The sequence below is a fragment of the Parasteatoda tepidariorum genome, chromosome 5 (genome assembly GCF_043381705.1).
Source record: "Parasteatoda tepidariorum isolate YZ-2023 chromosome 5, CAS_Ptep_4.0, whole genome shotgun sequence".
Classification (NCBI taxonomy): domain Eukaryota; kingdom Metazoa; phylum Arthropoda; class Arachnida; order Araneae; family Theridiidae; genus Parasteatoda; species Parasteatoda tepidariorum.
Genome location: NC_092208.1, coordinates 10815860 through 10836842, shown reverse-complemented (window position 1 = coordinate 10836842; position 20983 = coordinate 10815860). Strand labels below are relative to the sequence as shown.

The 20983-nt window shown below is 27.1% G+C and overlaps 1 protein-coding gene across 1 annotated transcript in view; it reads right to left on the bottom strand.

Moving 5' to 3' along the window:
• LOC107455150 (DNA repair protein rad50) overlaps positions 1 to 20969 on the bottom strand; it is a gene marked incomplete at its 5' end in the record, with an annotated part of 55146 nt that extends 34177 nt beyond the window's left edge. Inside the window, 12 exon segments of the mRNA XM_043046106.2 lie at positions 1052 to 1164; positions 2991 to 3092; positions 5002 to 5106; positions 5194 to 5373; positions 7498 to 7599; positions 7761 to 7915; positions 10279 to 10339; positions 13335 to 13424; positions 17041 to 17109; positions 18479 to 18584; positions 19760 to 19833; positions 20928 to 20969. Of these exon segments, the coding sequence (XP_042902040.2) occupies positions 1052 to 1164; positions 2991 to 3092; positions 5002 to 5106; positions 5194 to 5373; positions 7498 to 7599; positions 7761 to 7915; positions 10279 to 10339; positions 13335 to 13424; positions 17041 to 17109; positions 18479 to 18584; positions 19760 to 19833; positions 20928 to 20969 (1199 nt within the window).
• Between the last annotated feature and the right edge of the window lie 14 nt (positions 20970 to 20983).

Below are 20983 nucleotides of genomic sequence, written 5' to 3'. Positions count from 1 at the left end.
AAACTAATATAGCTTTGAAATTCTGAACAACAACTGCTAGTCATATTAACAAAAGAATTTTCAAATGCATTCTTTAAATTTTTATTTTATACCCTGTACCCTCTTTTTCACAAAATGGTGGGAAGGGGTAAACATGTAAAATAAAAATTAAAAGAATGAATTGGAAATAAAAATAAGAAATTGAACAAAGTAAATGTTTTTTTTTTAAAAAAATTAACTTCATGGAGTGGAATAAAATTATATTTATAAATATATAAATAAATAATTTGCTGGAATGTTTTTTAAAACTTTAAACAATGGTTGATATATCATATCACTACTAGATAAACTTTTTGGAAAATAGAGTACTTAAAAAATGCTCATATGATATTGGGAATGTAAATAAAATTTGATTTTACTTTTATAAGTAACAATTAATCTGATGTCACATCATTCACAGTGGCATTTCTCTTGCTCAATTGTTTGACAATTAATAATTTTGACAAAAATCATGTGGTCTGATCTTGTAATAGAACCAAGTGGACAGTCGACCTATCAACTTTCCAGAATTTGCTTGGAAGCATTATCTAACTTTATTGTTGCATATGCTTTCTTATTCCATATAATGCTGCCATACTAAACATAAAAGACTTTGATAACAAAGAATAGAAACTTAAGTTTAATTGATAAAAACTAAAATGTAAACAAAAATTAACTAATGAATAATCCCACTAATAAAATACAGTAAACATGTTGCTTTCCTTGAGTCTACCATATTAAACTCAGAAACTTTTAAAAGTTATGAATAAAAAAGTTTTTATTTTACCTTTTTAAGATCCCTTACATAATCATATCCCTCACAAAAGCCATCAATATTAAGCAAACATTGATAGTTTGATTTATTATATTATTATGGTAAATGTTAAAGAAAAAAGTAAGTATTGAGACTACTGCATTTAAACAGAAACACACAATTCAATAATCGTTAAACAACCTATTATCCGATTAAGTCTAGGCGATAACAGTTAGAATCGTGTTCAATTCTATATAAAAAGTTCAAAGTTTACGTTACTTTAATTGAGACAATTGGAGAGAGGTTTCAGATTTCTTGCGTTGCTTAAGGGTTAATTCTTTCTGAAGTTCTTCAAGATTCACACTATTTTCTAAAACTGTCAAATCATCTTCCTGCAAAACAACGTTTGTAAATGTAGCTGATGCCTTTGACAAAAACAGGTATAGTAACAAAAAAGTAGGATTGTTGATTATCATGAAACTATCTGCACACATTTATTAAAAAGACATAAAATTATTTTCAATCACAGAATTTAAATTGCAAAAGGATATAATATACTATTGTTACACTGTATCTTTAAATTCCTAAATTAAGAGATTTGGTACTTTCTATTGAATGCAATTTATATTAATGTTTAGTGAAATAATGTAAAAAATAGTTAGAGAGCATATATACTAAGTTTAACTGGAAAGATATTGATACAGACCTCTTTTGCCATAATATAAAAAAGAGTGATTTATTTAAAATACATGTTACTTTTGATTCACTATAAGGACAAAATAATAGGAACACCTGCGTATAGTGGTATTATGTGCAGGTATTCCTATTATTTTGACCTATACCTGTATATTTGACATTTTTGAATTAGTTTGTCCTAGATAAACCAGGTGGGAGACGACTTGTGAGCCTTCATTAGCATTCACAATTATCAATATTTTTTTTCTTTCTCTTTTCTAAAATTTGGATTAAAACATTTGGAGCATTCACCTAAAAAAAATATATATAAGACATTTTTTTCACTAGTGAACACCTCTAGTGGAGTTTCAAAGGATTTACCTTAGAAGAGCAATGGATCTAAAGAAGCTGAACAAACTTATGACATAAATATTTTTAAAAAAAATTATATTAAAATTTACTGAAGTTTTGTGATATTGATGAAAAAAACAAAAAAATTCAGTGTATTTCATTTTTTTTCATTTTAAGGAAATTTGGCATTATGTATAGCTGTACAACCTGATGTACAGTTTTAAACATAAGCACAAAACAGAAAATTAGAATTTACTCAAAATTAGAAGCAAATATTAAAACTACATTTACAAATAAGACCAATATTTAGAATTTTATTTCTCAGAAACTATTTGAACAATTTTGTTCAAACTTTGTATTTTGTTACATAAAATACATTCTTTTAAATCATTTAAAAATTTGCATAATTTACAATTTAAACTTTCTTCGGCTTATTATATTTATAAGCTTTTATATAATAAAATAATAAAAAAAAGTAAATAATTATTGAAAAAATATTTTCAACACGAAACAACCTTCGGATAAAGGAATTTTATAATATAGTGCAAAAATTTTTTAATTTCTTAAAGAAGTCACAAAATGTGGCCAAATATGCTAAATGTAAAATTAACATAACTTTCAATAGCTCTCTCAAACAAACTATATGAACCTTGTTTCTCAAATTGCAGCTACCCCCTATATTTTGAGAATTAAGAATCCAAATCAGTCAAAAAGAATTTGAAAGATAGTTTTTATAACTTAAAATAGCTGAACTGATTAATTAGTTTATTTGAGGTCCCCCCTTTAAGATTGAGTCCTAATATGAGAAGGAAGATCTGATCACTAGATAAGTTATTTAGGATTTTCCTGCTTTTGTGAACTGAGAATGACAATCACACACACACACAGATAAGACTAAATGCAAAAAGCATTTGCAATATTAAATAAAATTTCAATTAAAATTATAAATGAAAATTTTTTAATGTGTATTTATTACATTCTAAATTTCACTAATGACTGTTAATATTTTTCATTTAAACAGATAAAATAATAATATTCCTTTAAAAAAAATAATTTGAGAGTTAACAATTAAAAAGAGTAAATTCAAATACTTAAAATAAAAAATGATCTTAGGTTTCGAAGTTAAAAAAAGAATATATATATATATATGTATATATATATATTACTGTATTCATTTTATAATAGTACTTACAGCATCTTTTAGATCTTTTTCAACATTATCTTGAAGAGATGCCAGCGAGTCTAATCGAGATAATTCAGCACTAATATTTCTTGAATTCAACTTATTTTTAGCCTATAATAAATAAGTCATTTTATAAATAGTAACACTATAAAATTTACTAACATAAATAATGCCCTTGTATGCATAGTAAAGAAATAATATTTTACTTAAAAACAATTACATATTGACAAAAGTAAATTTAATTAAGGAGGGTCTACATTATAAATAAAAATAAAATAAATACTTTTTTATGGCATCCTGTTTTGGGAAATATATAATTTGAATTTCTTTTATTGCATACCAACAACTATTATTTAAAAAATCCATAAAGAACTTTACTAATAAAGAAGTCTGAAGTAATGTGAAAAAACAAACAAATTTTAAACATGATTGATTTTAAGACACACAGTAATTCCTTCTTCTTCTTCTCATTGGCACGACAGCCCAGGATGGGCCTTGGCCTTCNTAAAATCAATAAATAGATGGACACAGTAATTCCACTTATGGAATATATTTATTTTTTTAATGGTGGGCACTTGGATCTAGTGCCCGCCATTTATTGGGACAGAAATGCAAGAATTGCTACTCTCTTATCATTACTCAATGAACACCTATGGCTAGTAGGAGGCGGAGTAGTGTCGCCCACGTCATACAGCCACAAACCCGTTTATAGGGTGGGTTTCATTCACACAAAAGAAACGACATAGAACACAGAGAGAGTTACTTCCCACGAACCCACAATCACTGCCCCCCTTATTCAGTACAGTAACCACTAGACCAGTGATTGGTTGCTTATGGAATATAATGTGTCAAAAATCACAGACAGTTTGAAAAATAAGCTATCACATGATTCCAGAGACAAATTTCTCCAGCAAAAAAAAAGAACATAGATAAAGTGCTTTAGATAGGTAGTTACTTTATTTTTGTCTCAATAGAGCTGTACAATGAATTACTAGCATACAGTCTGGGAAGCATCCCTGAGTATGATCCGAAGACAAGTCATTGCAATTTCGATCCTCTGCAAAGAGGAAGGTTCCCCTGCTTTGGTAGCCTGACGACTTGCGAGTGAAGTCGAGCACTTGACAGTAGAACAGTTTAATAACAGGGACCGATAACGTGCACCCTCTGGCCCTACGCATGATGATCAAGGTCGTCACCCACACGCTTACTGGCCACAGCCAGTGATGCTTGACTTTGGTGTTCTGCAGCAAACAGCATCTTTACGATCAGTGTTACACAGTTACTATCTTTACGATCAGTATTGAGAGACATAAAGTGCATAGGCGAAGTTATAACTAAGTTTTATGTAAATAACTTCTTATTCTTCTTTATGGGTAGCGGAAAGAGAAAATTAAAATTATTCTGAGTATCATATTACATTTGTTGACATTCCTAGATACAGGACTTACTCAGTCTTAAATAAAAGTCTTGTTTGTTCAAATATAAGACTTTTCTTGTTTAGAAATTCTTTGTTTTGTTCATTAATAAATAAAATAATTATGAATGTGCACATTAATATCCGATAAAGAATTCACATTTTAACTAGGGACCCACTTTTAATGAAAAATCCTGAAAATCAGAAACCCTATGACCTAAAGATCTGTAGTTTCGAATGTCTTGCAAGATCACTAGATACTATAAGTTAAATAATTTTTTCCCTTTCATACTCTTGGGTAAATGCACTTTTATTCATCTTTTTGAAAAAACTAAACCCTTCTTATCCAATTTTTGTATTTTTAAAGTCTTTTAAATTAATTTTGTTGAAAAATCTTAAAGCACTATTCAATGTAATTGATATATTTACCATGTTCACATGCATTTGATACTGGATTTTTTATGTTCTAAAGAATGTTTTTTTTTTCACATTAAAAACAGCATGTTAGATTTCCAATTTTAAATTTTTTTGTATCGGCTAATAAGACAGTTTTTATTTAAAGACAACATTTTTAAAAAAAATTCTTGCAATGTAAGGTTAACCTACCATCTGTTCATTGCAACTAGAAAGCTTTTGTTGTTTTTTAGCTTTTTCAGAATTAGATTCATCAATTTCAGCTTGAACTCTATTTTCATTTGCTTCATGCTTTATCTAAAAAAAAATATTCATACCATTAAATCAACTCTGTGCAGACTATTGGCTCTAGAAATAAATTCTAAAAAAGAAAAGGAAACATACCTTGCAATTTTGAAGCTCATTTTGTGTTGTACTGTTCCTTTGCTTCAAGTTTCGCATTATACCCATCACCTCCGAATTTTCCAAAGGTTCATCTTCATCCAAACCCAAATCTCCCATGCCAAGTTTCTTCCGCATTATTCTCAATTTAGAGTCCCTTTGGGATATAAGTTCTTTATGACGCTAAAGAAAAAAACACATTAATAGGTACCAAATAATTTTTTTTTTTTTACACAGTGATTTACACAATTATAAAGATTTTTTTAAAATAGTCAGAATATAACTTAACAAGCACTTCAGAAAGCTATTGTTTGGAGTTGATAAAAAAAAAAAAATAAGACACTGGATTAACAATGCAATATAAAAGAATGAACAAAAACTGCATTAACAATGGTTTGACACAGAAAACAATGAGTGTTTCTAGAAATTAATATCACCTAGAAATAAAATGTGTTAAAATAGTTACTGTATTAATGTAACTCCTAAGAAAGATAGTGGAACACTTATAATTAAACTACTGAATCAATATTATAAAGGTTATACTTGGAATTACTACATTTACTACAGGAGGAAAAAATAGACATTTTGAAATTTTATTTCAAAAATAGGTTCATTAATTTAATATATTTTTTCTCGAAGTCTGAAAACAAAAATTAGACAAATATCCCATCTGAACTATTAAAAATATAATATTTAAAAACTATATTATACTTATATTTACTATGGGATATAATTTTTAAAAACTATGGGTCTATGGATAAAATGATCTGCATATTTTCAGGCCATGTCTTGAATCTAAGCTAGGGATAGTGAATGAGCCAGAAGTAGTTCACGCAGGTGGTAGTGGAGTCCGAAACAGATAGAAAACTACAAACATCTTAATTATGATAGTGTGCCTGTTTACAATTCATGTCACTAGTACATCATTCAATGAATTTCAGACCTTGACTAAATGCTCACAAGTCTAGCTCCAGTGTAATGCTTACAATAAAAGCAAAATAATTTGCAAATGAGTAATAAAAAAAGCATACACTCACCCCCCAAAAAGTTTCCACTTTTTAATTTAAAAAAAATTTAACAAAGTATAGCTCAGACTATTACATAGCTGCCGACATACATAGGAAAAAATCCAATAGATTTTACCAAACATAAATTTCATGATAATTGTTGCATAATGTACTAAATATTTTACACACAGGGAATTTTTGAGATTGTTATAGTCATCAAAAAAGAAAAACTGCAATATTTTCCAGTCATTAAATATGCTTGAAATGTTGTGCATTACGTTTACTCAAAATTTTAAATAGTAATAGTTATTTCATTCATGAAAAAATTAATTCAAAAAGGGAGTTCTGAATAAAATTAAACTGAACATTTTAGATCAAAAAGAAAAGTTTTAAACTGATTTCCATAAATGAGGCTCGCTTCACTATATATTAATAGTACTTATTTAAATATTCGAGCAAGCAATAATTTGTGCAAACATTCTATTTCAACAGGGATTTTTGTTGGGAAACTTACTCAACTTTAAGGAATTTTTTAAAATGTACAAAAACCAGGAGAATTTTTTATTAAACCAGTAGACATTAGCAAAAGTCAGTAGCCTACCAGGACATCCAGTAGAGTTGGCAGCTATGATATTTTCAACTCAATTTATCTTTAGAAATTATAAAAATTACAATTAATTGTTTACTTCATATCTATTATCAGGGGTCTGTCCAGACATTTTGTGAAAGGTTCGTTTTTGTAAAATGGTGAAAAAATGACTTGTAATTTGTGAATATAATATAAACGTTAAGTCACATTCTTTCAACTAGTGTCCTGCTTTTGTGAATTTGTGCAAATAGGGCCCTGCAATTGCANGGTCCGTTTTTGTAAAATTGTGAAAAAATGACTTGTGATTTGTGAATATAAAATAAACGTTAAGTCACGTTCTTTCAACCAGGGTCCTGCTTTTGTGAATTTGTGCAAATAGGGTCCTGTTATTACAAAAAACTTTTTCAAGGAGTTTTTAAATTCTAAAAAGATACAAGATTATGCTCAAACTGGTTATTAATTCATGAATTAAAAAAATAAATACTAACACAAAAAATTTTAAAGAGTAGCATAACTCAATTTATTTTAGACCTCTTAACTGCAATCAATGTAATATCTAGTGAAAACACACTTTGTTTAATAAAACTTTATTCACAAAGTACACCAATAAAACCGAATTATTTTGATGCATGTTTCTACTATATAATTTTTTTAATTATTAAATAAAATTTTCTAGGATCAAATTTTATACATACATTAACTACAACTCACCTCATGATCAGCTTTCAGTTTTCCCAGTTCCTCTATCAACCGAGTTTTAATCTTCATATCAGAATTAAGATTTTTCTCCAAACTATTAATTTCTTTTTTCAACTAAATAAGAAATAAATAAACAATGGTTATTGTGCTTGAAATACCAAGTTTTGAATAACTATTTACATATTCCTTCTACTATCCAACGATAAGAAATAATAGAAAAATGTTTCCTCACAGTTATGAAAAAACAGAGTGTTTAATATAAACCTTAAACCTACCTTAGATAACTTTTTTTCTTTCTCTGATGTAATAGCATCAAAATTTTTCATTTCTTTTTCAAGTTCTTGTTTGTTACCATCAAAGAAGTTAGTGATGCTGTTCCTTAAATCTCGCTCATCCTTCTCATACTTTTTTATGAGTTCTGAATTGTTATCTGAGGAAAAAAAATAAAAAATACACAACATTTATAAATACATTGTTCTCAGATTCAAATCATATTTAGAATTATTTTTTTAGAACTGATTTGTAGTTTTTGCCTTTTCTTATTATGAATGTTAAAAATAATGCATAATACTTCTTAGATTTTGCATATAAATTTATTACAACTGATATTATTGTTTCTAAGTTGGCTATAAGAATTGACAGAAAACTGCCTCAACCATAAAGTATTCTAAAATCGGTAGAATTTTAATTTATCATCCTCAATAGATATGGTTCACACAATCTATAAACCCTACTTGCTAATTATTATTTTAAATAATTGCCTAGTTTTGTTTTTACATTTAATTTTTTCATACATATATACATACATAGTAACATTGCTAAATGAAAATAGAGAAGTATTGTAATTTTCACACAAACACAATTGACCTATTTTGTTTCGTCATCCTCTTCCAGAGTGTTTTCACAAAATTTATTTTTTACTTGTGTGATCCTTTGTCCAAAATTTACATTTTTCTAGATTTAAAAAAAAAAATAATAATATAATAGACACATCCGGTTTTGTGATTGATACCTTTGATAAACCTGGAAATTATAATATTAAACTCTCTAGCATCAAAGTGGACAATATAAAACTAGCAGTAGTTGTAATTTTTATTAATTAGGGCATTAAACAAATGTTTCAAGAGATCGTAATGAAAACTCAATGTAAATTTGTAAATTAATCAGATATTTTACTAAATTTTAATTAAAATTGTAGAGGCAGTTAATTAAGTAATCAATAAGAAGTCTTTCTTGTTAGTAAAAACATGACAAAGATACACATACAAAAGATATATGTATTATCCTCTTACATAGAGAGAAAGATACAAAAGAGAGAGTTGGGCATTATTATTGGAATAATTGAGTAGCTCTCTAGTATACCCATAAAACTTTTTACGCACAATTATGAAATCGGGCATTATTGTAATAATTGGATGAGTCAAATACAGTGAATCACTAGTGATGCTAACTAACTGGCCCATGTGAAACATTAAACAATAGGAACAATTTTTACATAGAATAATTCAACTTTACAGAAATCCAAGAGCATAAAAAATAGATTGAATGTAATTACAAACAAAATTATAATTCGCATAGCCTTGTTTTTATGTCTAAATACATTTTTAACCATATAATTTTTTTTTTTTTTTTTTAGATTTTAAAATTTGTAAAAAACATCATTTGAATGATTTATTCTAACATTTTGAAAACATTTAAATAAATTTTTACGATAAAAATCATCAATAAACTAAATACTGCGAGCTTCAGCATTGAAGTAGAACTAGTTGAAGCAGCAGTTTTTCTTCTATTTACTTCTTGTAATAGAAATTATTGGGGGGAAAATTAAAAATAATGTAGAACATAAAATAAAAACACTTAAAATAAGTGTCTGGGGCTCATAAACATTTCACTCTTACCAGTAATAAGTTAGAATAACTCTAAAAAATTTAAAATTGATATTAATTGAGAATTAATAATTATTAATAGAGAAAAAGGTATTAAACTTGTGATAAAAATTTTTCTGTATTATATTACAGATAACTAATAATTTGATTTCCAGTGTTTGGAAATGCTAATCGATTTATGTCAATGCTAAATTAGAAAACCTACACTGAATAAATGCTGTTTTATCTTTCAATAGACTTAAATGGTTTAACTTTAAAAATGAAAGGCTATTTATAACAATTATATTCTATTACTTGATTTATAAATATTCAATATTTCTTTTAATTTTTTTTTTAACTTAAAGGTATAGTATAAACGTTCTTGATTATGTAAAAATATATAATTTTAAATGCATAAACTGATAAATAATGAATAATTAAAAATACGAAACAAGTTACGAGTATAACAACACTTACTTAGGTTAAGTTTAATTTCATTATTTTCAGCATATTTTTGTATATTTATTTTCAAATAAATTGAGAGTAAATCCAAACAATTTTCATTTTTTTTAAAATTTTAAACTTAAAATTCTGTTATGTATTATTTATAGTGCTATAATCTTAAAACTTTTGAACTTTGTATTTGCATTCCCTACATTCCTTAACTTAGATGTGCACAATGTCACAATTTTATTTACAAAGAACNAAAAAAAAAAAAAAAAAAAAAAAAAACACCTTTGTATACCAAAAAAGTTTATCAAAAATGCATTTTTAAGGTTGCATTTTTCAATTTCCTATAAATTACTTTTGACTCTCCTTTTAAGTTACATATGACTCTTTTATATTATGCTTTGACTCTCTTTTATGTCACATTTACATATGATTACAATAAGTATTAGATAATAAATGAAATAATTAATCTACAAACCTAGATTTGCCTGAAGTTTTCCAAATTCATTTTGTTTTATTTGACCATCACGCAACTTGTCCTAAAAACCAAAGTAACATACTTAGTTGATAATATTGAATACTTTTTAAAGATTGAAACACACATATATTTAATAAGAATGAAAGAAAAATATAATAATAAATTCAAATAAAATATTCTTAAGAAAAATATATCTTGTTTACAGTGAAAACAAAACTAAGGATTCCAAATTAAAATTAAAAGAATTTTATAGAATTAGTTATTTAGCATGATTTACATCAAGTAAAGTAATGATCACTCTTTAATTGCAATATATATTCATTATTATTTTATTTAATAATAGCCGTTATAAAATAATCGAGATTTTTCGGTTCGATGTCAGAGGTTGGAAAATGAAGTCTGAAATAGAGGACATCTTGCAAAATGCAGCAGAGTTGCAGATGAGAAAGCAATAATCTCACCGAACCCAGCTCAGTAGACGCACATACGGACTCGCAAGTGTTTCATCAAACATGTCAAATGATTGGCGCTTTCATATGGTACGACGAAATGAATTGTGAAAATGTTGAATAGAACAATGTGAAAAGCATGCTTTTGCATGATACGTGGCGAAAATCAACATGGTAACAAAAAAAATATCATTTTTGAAAAGGAAAAATTAAGCACTTTTTAAAAACACCAAATGAAAAAAGCACCTTTAAAGGCTTTTAAATAACGAAAATCAAAAATAAGCACCTTTAAGACTTTTTAAAAACTCTACGCACCATGTGAATATAATTCCGTTTTATTTCATTATTGAATTATACAAATGTGCTTTCAAAACAATATAAAAGCTTTTAAACACATCAGATTGAAATATAATTCCTCGATATATATCATAGAATATTTTTTTTTAAAAATTATAGTTTTGTAGCGTTACTGGAATCCTAGACTTGGCGACATATTTCAATAAATAAGAGAACTTATGTTCTTGGAAAAGAAAAACTATATGATGTTGCAAGAGCATTGGATTTGATCAGAAAACTAAAAATGGCGCGTCTTATGCTGACATGCTCTTAACAAGCAAATGCGAAATAAAGAATTTTTATTTTTGTTTCAATGTAGAGGTAAACAGGAAAGAATATTTTCTTTCACTAGTTTCTTTAATTGCAAATGGAAAGATATACATGTCACAATTTTTAAATACTTTTTATTTGTTAATTGATTATTATTGTTAATAAGAAAGCAAGCAAAAAGGAGGTAGCGTAACGTTTCAAGAATTGCCGATATTGATATACGTTCGGGCTGGGATCTTGGTATCCATTTGACGTGCACTTTGATGCAAACTGACTTTCTCCATGGGGATAATGGTTTTGTTCTTAACTTACAAGACAGTACAGGATTTCTTTGTAACAGACAGCCTAAGGGAAAAACTAGTTTATGTTCACCAACCTAGCTGAAGTCTTCGTACATTTATAAGACTCCATCTTATTTTGCATTGGAGAAAAATTCCTCCTTTCTTTTTTCATATCATGGCAATAGATTGAAAAGTTATTTTTCACAAATTATTTTTTATATTTTATATTCTACTATCCTTTGAGTGTGGATAACTTTCAACATATGCTACTATTTTATTCTTCGATATTGCAAATGGCTAGTACAATATAAACATTTAAACAGAAGATGAAGAAAGAAGTAAAAGCAAGGAATAAATCAATAGCGAAATGGAGGGTCATTAATTTTGTGGGTAAGCTTTGGGTGCATGGTAGTAAACCTAAACTAGCATTTTCCACTGGCTGTATGAAGATTACCTATTGTGAAAAAATGATAAAAACCCTTTTACAGAGAATTGGTAGCCAAAGTTGAATTTTTCAGCACTCTGTCTATCGTGCAAAAAGTACATAAGAATAGTGTTTAAATAATAGGGTGAATGCCATAGTTTCAATCACTTAAAAAACATGAAGAGCTATCGTAAAGAATCCTGCACTCCACATACACCAACCACAGTGCTGACGTAAAATATCCTCAGTGGTAGACGAATCATGGGTTAGAGTCCCCTTGCTATCAGGCTAACCATGAGAGTTCTTCATGGTTTTCCTCTCTGTGTAACGCAAATACGGCTTAATTCCATCAAACAGGCAAATTTCTCTCACTATTTGATCCAGGAGTTTCCTTGTCTTCTGGATTGGGTTCAAAATTAGAAGGCTGCAGAGTTGAACATTAGTAATCATAAACCCTAAATTGGGTCGGCTGTTCAACGACGGTTATAAAATAAAATAAAGGGTACCCTTGCTAGGGTTGTATATGCCAAGCAGTTTCCCACTGTGGTAGATTTGGAGACTGCCATCTTTGAAACCTAAAATAATATTAATGCTACTATCCGAGGGATTGGTAAATTTTATGCAACATCATTTCAAGTCATATACAAATATATTGACCATAGACAATAGTGGTTATATTTCAGCCAAACGTTTTATATATTCTGAAAATATCTATATATTCTTAAAAATTAATATATTCTTAAAAATTCCATTTTTCCTGCCCTGAAGGTTTAAAAAGTGAGTTAATCAATGTAAATAAGTAGTTGTAAACGAGTTTTTTTAGTGCATATGTTTTTCTCACATTGGTTTGCTACCTGTCCAGTTACGGCAAAAAATCAAGGTAGCTTTATTTCAAAGGGACACACCTAATATAAATTTGATAAAAAAAAACATGATAAAAAATGTTAAATATGGGATATAATGAGGGTAAATAAAACTCAAAATAATTAAGTTATAACAGTTAAAATCTGTAATCATGGCAAATCAACAACAGTGTGGTAAATCAGAATTTTTAATATGTTAGAGATATCAAAGAAACATTTTCACTGAAATTCACTCTCTGCCTACTATTTGAAAAAAAAAGCAAAAATATAGTGTACACAAGAGATTTTATAAGTTGAGATTTCTTTTACAAATACATAGAGGTAAATTGATAAATTAGAAATTTTAGGAAAAAAAATTTAAACACTTAAAAGACAAAAGTTAAAATATTTACGCAGAATATTGCAAACAATATCTAAATCCCTTTATACTTACATGCAAAGGTTTCAATTTACTTTCAATATTTTGAATGGTATCTTTACATGCAGATAGTCTGGTTTCAGTTTTCTCTAATTCTTTTTGATACTAAATAAGAAAGATAACAGATAAAACATTAATTTCCTACCAGTGGGAAAAGAAAAATGCTTAAGATTTTCATTAATACTTTCTCATGCTTTTAGATAAGTAATTATACAGTAGAAACCCAGTTAACTAGGATGGTCAGGACCATCAATATCCCGGATGTTTGAATTTCCCGGTGTTCTGGATCGGACAAAAGTGCCGTTAATCGATGTTTTATGAAACCAAAATTACAAGGAAAAAGTGAAACACATTTTAAAATAAGAAAAAAATGAAAAGATCTCCTAAATTAAAAAAAAATGGTAGAAAAATAACATTTAAAAGCACAAAAACATTTGAAAGTTTAGACAAGAAAAACAAGTTTAAAAAATACAAAATTCGCATATTTATTTTTTGATAATAAATAAAATCCCAAAATTAACTAATACAGTAGGGAACCGATTATCCGGAACGATCGGGACCATCGCTATTCCGGATAACTGATTTTTCCGGTTTTCTGAATCGATACAAAAAGCCGTTTTTTTTTATTGTTAAACCCAACTAAAAAAAAACGAAAATAGTTGGAAATAATCTTAAAAAGAAGAAAAAACGATGAAGTAATACACTAATGATTATTTCCAAAATGATGGTAAGGTAAACATCTTTCAAAAAAGAAAGAAAAATCCTAAAATCTTATGAGGAAAAAAACATTTTTTTAAAAAAAACGTCGGGAAAATTTATTGAATTTCGTTCCGGTTTTTGGTTTTCTGATTTCCAGATAACGGGTTCTGTACTGTATAAAATAAAACCAATAGTTAAAAAACGCAATATATTTCATATCTAATTATACGGGGGGGGGGGGGGACAATGAAAGGAAAACTTATTAAAATAAATAATAACACTTGAAAATTATCGACCGGAAAATTTGAAAAAGGCACTAACATAAATATTAAAACCTGGAGCAAGGCAGGATATTATAAGATCAACGGAATTAAAAAAAAAAAAAACTTAATGATAAAATATATGAATAAAAAGAATTTATTGAGTAAGAAATTTATCTTAAAAAGGAAAAAAAAAAAACAACTCAAGAATCAAGAAAAACATAATCAATATTTAAAAGAAGAAAACTGCTATCAGCTTCACAAAATAATCGTCTGCTTTTATTAACAAATAATTATATGCCTAAATTAATAAACAATCTTCTCCTTTTATTTAATTTTTTATAAAAAAACTATTTTTAACAAAAGCAGATGTGATTCCACATCAAGAAAAACTTGCTAATGATACCGCATTTCTAAAAAATCAGAATTTATTCAACAAAAAAACATCTTGTTTTATTAATCCATGTCAAATAGATGAATATAACTGGTGATTAAAAAACATTTTGTTCGCATTATCCGAAATAATAAAACAATTCATCATAATAAATCAGGGATAACAAAAACTGAGCAACTAAAATGGATTTAAAATAAATCTCACATGTCAATACTCTTAGCCAGAAGTTTCAAGTTCCTTAACTCAGACATTCATTGATATGCGATTGCAATGCATTTTCCCCACCCCCTTGAAAATCAAAGAGAAAACGAAATCAGCATGCCACTCCTTTAAGTTTGATTGACAGCAGCTTATCAGAAAAACAACTGATGCACAAAAGAAAATAAAACATTTGTCACTTTCTGGATCTAACGACCTTCAAGGTCAGGGGAAAAATTAAAGTTTCTCTGGGCAAATGAGAAGAATTCCCCCCTTTCCCTCTACTCAACTTCAAGGATGAGTCAAATTTCAGCTTTTTTTTATAATCGTTATACTTCACAATAGCAGGAAAACCAAGCAAAATTCTTTCCAGTTTTCTGTATACTGGATAAATGGTTCTCTACTGTAGTTTCATAACTATTAATCTAACATAAGACATTAGATATGATATACGTATCGTTAAAAAAATAAAAATTTGTAAAAGGCAAAAACAAAACAAAAACACTCAAGCCTCCTGTCTAAGAGAAATAATCTTAAAATACCGTAATATAAATAAATAAAAAAAGCTGTAATAGCCTAAAAACTTGCTCATTAAATTTAATAATTTTATCAGCAAGTTTTCATGCTTTCAGTCCATCTTTCATCAGTAGTGAATCATTAGATTTCGATGGCATTTTTGGTTATTTCCTTTGTTTATTAACTCTTTATGTTTATAGTTTTTTGGCTTCATTCTTTGACAAGGTTTCTGAATATATATATTAAAAACAGTGAACATGAAACACTCTATATCAGGGGTGGCGAACCTTTATACACCAATGTGCCATTTTTTCTAAAAAAATTGCTTAATGAGGCCATAGACGTGCCGTCAAATAATTTTGACTTCGTGATTATTGGGAAAATAATAATACTAAATTACTAACAACTCAAAACTCTTTATTTACATTGAAAAAAAAAAAAAACATTTTGCAATATCTCAGTTATACACGTAATTCAACTTTAATATCAGTGTGACTTCTGTTGTTGCAGATTAGATGACCAATAACTTATATTAGGTTGTAAGATGTTAGTTTAAGCAGGACTGTTGATTTTTTTTGCTAGTTATTTACTGTTAGCTTGTTTTTTACGATTATTAATTGTTTTTTCAGCATTAATTTTTAATTTTTTTATTAATAATTGTTTATTATTTTGTTTGTTTTTTGTGAATTTTAATTTAATTGTTGCATATGCTTCATAGTGTAATAACAATTCATAGTGTAAAAACAATTGTGATCGGTGGAGTGCCCAAAATATTGTGTCGCGTGCCATAAATGGCATGTGTGCCATTGCATTGGTTCGCCATCCCTGCTCTATATCAATCGTCGCCAAATTGTTTTTTTCTTCAATGAACTAAGACTTAAGTAAAAATTAATGTGATTACAAAAGCAGCCACGGGTCATTTTTGTAAGACGTATGCACCTCCTAAAATAAAATAATAGAACAATTAAACAACTGCAAATTCGCTGTATGTTTTAAACTGCATCCATTTACGTGTTAATTATGTTTTGAAATTCTTCATATGTTGATTTTAAAATTCAAAACCAATGCTGTTCAATTATATTTTTTATTCTTCTACCAGAAAGTAAAAGTATCTGTTTTAGTTATTAATAAACAAGAAATATAAAATAAAATTTTTTTTTAGTCAATTCCTACTTAGTCAACAAAGAAAAATTCCAATCAGAAAATTCCATTTCATTTTTTGCTCATCCCTATTTAATTAATGAATTAATAATTGAAAAAACTGCATTAACTTTATTAACAGGTTCAAAAAAATGCATTTGAACTTGAGTGGATGAATAAAAAAGTATTTTACTTAACGATTGAAAAATTGAACAAGATATAGGGAAAGTTTGAACTAATAGTAGGAATTGAAAAAAGCTGCAACAGCCATATTAATCAATTACAAATTTAATAAAACATTAAATGTGCATTCACAGTGATTATTATTGACAGATTTGAATTATTTATTCATATTTTGTTCATATTTTTAAGAAACTAGATAGACAATTCTAAAAGTTATAAAAAAAAAATTCAACGAGACAGCTTATAAAGTTGCCTATGTCATAAATTACTTAATAAATAAAAATAGTATTTCAAACTAATTAAAAAAAATACTTTAATTATTGACACTTACTTCATCTGCTTTGCGCTTGTTACTTTGTAATGACCCAACTTCTGTTTCATATATTTTAATATCACTCATCTAGAATAAAAAGGAAAAAATAAAAACAATGTTAACAGTAACAATGTATAATAATAAAAACAATAAAATAATAATTAGTACTAATTTGGCTATTTGAAATGAATATCAGTAAATTAAATTTATAAATATCACACATAAATATATGATAATAAAAGCGTGGTAGTATGTATAAGTGGTAAGTTTGATAACATAAATATATGATAATATATAATATAGTGGGAAATGATGGTTTTTTAAAAGATAAAATAAGATGACAAAAGAACATTTTTAAAAAGATGAAACAGTAGCACTTTATTCTTTCATCTTAAAAAGGCTCTTTCATAAGGCTCTTTCATCTTAAAAAATGCTGAATTTTAGAAAATAGCAAGTTTCTATAATTTGTAAGTTTCTAAATTCTGCTCATCTATAACAGGCACTAGTTATGCAAAAAATGAAAATAGTGCAAAATTTTAATAAGGCAATCCAGGTTTTTGAAAAATAAAAACAAAGTGCATACTTAATTTCTGATAGAAAATTTTCCCTTATTAACCTGAACATTAATTTTAAAAAATAATACAACACGATAGATTATTTACGAAAATATGATATTAGTCAACAAAAAATACCAATGAAATCTTAAAAGCGTGAAAAACTAAGTCATATGCTAATATTAATACAAAATTATTATTGTACTTACATACAGTATGCATCATACAATATTATAGTGCATATAAATACATCTAAAATCAAACTATTGAGTTAAAATAATTCCCAACTTTTTAAAATATTTCAAACGAAATAGTGCTAAGCATTAACCACCTGCAATGTAAAGAAAATGATTAACTTTTAATTTTAGTTCAAAACATAAAATTCATTAAAGTAATAATTGCAGAATAAAAAATTTTTTTAAACACTTCATATCTTTATCATTCCTTCTCATGCATTAGAAAATTATATGAATGGGTTTAAGAAAGGAATTAAGATTTTTTGTCTAAAAAATTTAAGAATAAAAAATTTCTGGTAAAAAAGTTAATTTCCCTGGTTTACCGGGTTCTCCAGGTTTTACTTAAGACACATGAAGAGAATAGTAGAAGAGCTGGCTCAGTGATAAATTAGTGAATTTGAGTAAATGAGTATTAAAGTTTATTTTTATGGGTATATTATACAGTAGGGAACCGATTATCCGGAACGATCGGGACTCAATAAAATATTCAAAATATAGGAAGAGAACATTGATGTTCATTAAGAGTTATTAATTACACAGATAAACACATACATGTAAATTAAGCAAAATAATGTAATCAAGTATTTAACTTAAATTATAAATAAAAATAAAATTTTGTTATAAAAATTGACTACAACATAAAAATAAAAAAAGTATAATCATTACTTTAGACATTCTGATTTTTCTTATCTCTTCTAAAGCTTTAATATAACGAGTTGCAGCAAAAATTTCATCAAACTTCTGCTTTAAGGCTCTACCTTCACTCAAGGGCCTGCAAACATAAAATAACTAAAGTAATGTGTTAAATAATATCCCATGCTATAAAATAGCAGAATAACTAATATATAGAAAAACAGGTCTACAAATCAAATACGTATTGTCCCCTTAATATTTAGAATACTATAGTGTAAAATCTTGATAGCTAAAAAATATTGTAGTATTGTAACTGGAGGTTAATAAAATTTAATATTTTTTTTTCGATAAAATCTGAAAATCAAAATATTATGAAACTACTTGTTCTCAAATATTTGCCCTGGTTTGCAAAAATAGCAAATTTTTATACAACTCTGAAAAAAAAACATTTTAATTACAGTAGCAGTCATTCACACAAAGTTTTTTAAAAATATATATGCTTCACATTTTGTTTAGATAACTATTTAATGAAATAATAACTGTAAATTGTTAACCTTCAGAGAAAACTTTTACATACAAATGAAATCTGCCAACTTCACCGGCATTTAAGACTGAAAGTTTTTGTGAATATATATAATTGTAGTAGCATTTGAAGAACAACAACATTTAAATAACTCAAGCAAATAATGCAAGACCTGATAAACATGATAGGTGTTGTGTGCTATGAAAATTATAAAACCACTTAGCTTACTAAACGGATATTTTTTAAAAAACTATAACATTGTGCTGACTTAAACATTTTTGAATTCGCAGTTCTTCAAACATTTTAATCTGAAAAACTAAATGTTTCCTAATTAACTTAAGGTTCTTAAACTCTCTAAGTCCCTAGCTTAAAGTACAATGAAGTTTTCATTCTTCCTATTACTTTACGATTAAAGAATGGGGGGGGGGGAACTGTTTTCCAACATAGGAAAGTCGGTAAGTGAAAGTTCAGAAAAAGCCAAAAATAACACTTAGAAGGGTTATTGAAGTTTGTTATTGTAATTTATAAAATAAAAAAAATTCATAATTAACATCTTTTTATAAGCTTTTAAGCTTATAAAAAAATCAGATAAAAAGAGTTGTAATTAAAATAAACCTTCATATTTCAAGATACGAATAAGAGGGAAAATACACACTTAATGGTGTGATATAGGTAGAAGATTTATTATTTTCCTATTTAGATATTTTACAGAATTTTCAATTAAAAGAGATGGTTTCTAAACATTTTAGATATATCATTTACAAAGTTCATATTTTATAATTAAACCTTACCAGTTTGATTCTTCTTGATGACAAAAAATTACGTGATTCAGGATTGCTTTTGAAACTCCTAATGCACCAATCATCTAAAAAGGAAAAGAAAATAATGTTACGTCACTTTAAAAAAAAGGGGGGATTTCTATGATTGTTTTTTAAATTAGCAGCCATTTAATAAAAGCATAAACCTATCTACAAAGTTTAGAGAATTCTTTGTAAACAAATAGCAAAAAAAAACTTTCAATAACAATAAAAACAAAAAACAATAGCTTGCAATGTTTTTTCAGTTTGTGTAAAGTATGTAATTGTGACACAAAGTGAGAAACCCTGAAAATTTTATGTGGAAGAAATTGATATCAAGACATCAATTTATATATTAAAAACGAATATAATTTTTTTTTAACTAGCAACTAAATTACCTTAATTATGAAGAATATCACACCTTTATAGTAACTATTCAAGAAAAAACTAACTTCTTACAAGGCCATCGGATACCCTCATACTATTTATATAAGGATTTTATCAAAGTGATAAAAACACCTGTTATAGACAGCTTTTGTAATACTCTTCTAAAAAAAATACAAAAATTTAAAAAATCTTTTGGTTCCACTTGATGAATGAACTGAATTTAATGATTTTAAATCCATATTTGTAAGGAATGTCTTTAAGAGAGTTTTAATTTGCAAATTTGTCGTGGCAGGAATTTCTACGATGGCTTCGGCAGAATACTGAGGCATTTTCTAAACTCTGCAAATATTTAGAAATGCTACAATTTGTCAAAAATTTCATTGCTTTTTTATTTTTTTCACTTACATGGTAATATCAAATGATACTTTTCCGAAGCTTCAAAATTGATTAAGTGTAATTTATAAGAGATATACGAAAAAAGTTTAGAAATCGACCATATTCTGACACATAAGGTGGTCTTCTATTCCTCGGATTATAAATTAATACAGATACTATGCCTCTTCAACTCTAAAATAGACACATAATGGGTGATGAATAAATAAACTTTAAAAAAAAAAAACTGTATAACCCAATCTATAATATTTAACTACATAAAAGCTTTGAACAAACTTGATAACACAGTAAAGACACATCAAAAAGGAATACAACAAGACAGACAAAATATTTTTATACCTTTAAAAATATTTGATTTGGAAAGAAAAAAAAAATTTAATACCTCAGCATCTATATCAGCACATTTGGAGCTCAATTGAATTTTCTGTAATAAGAAAA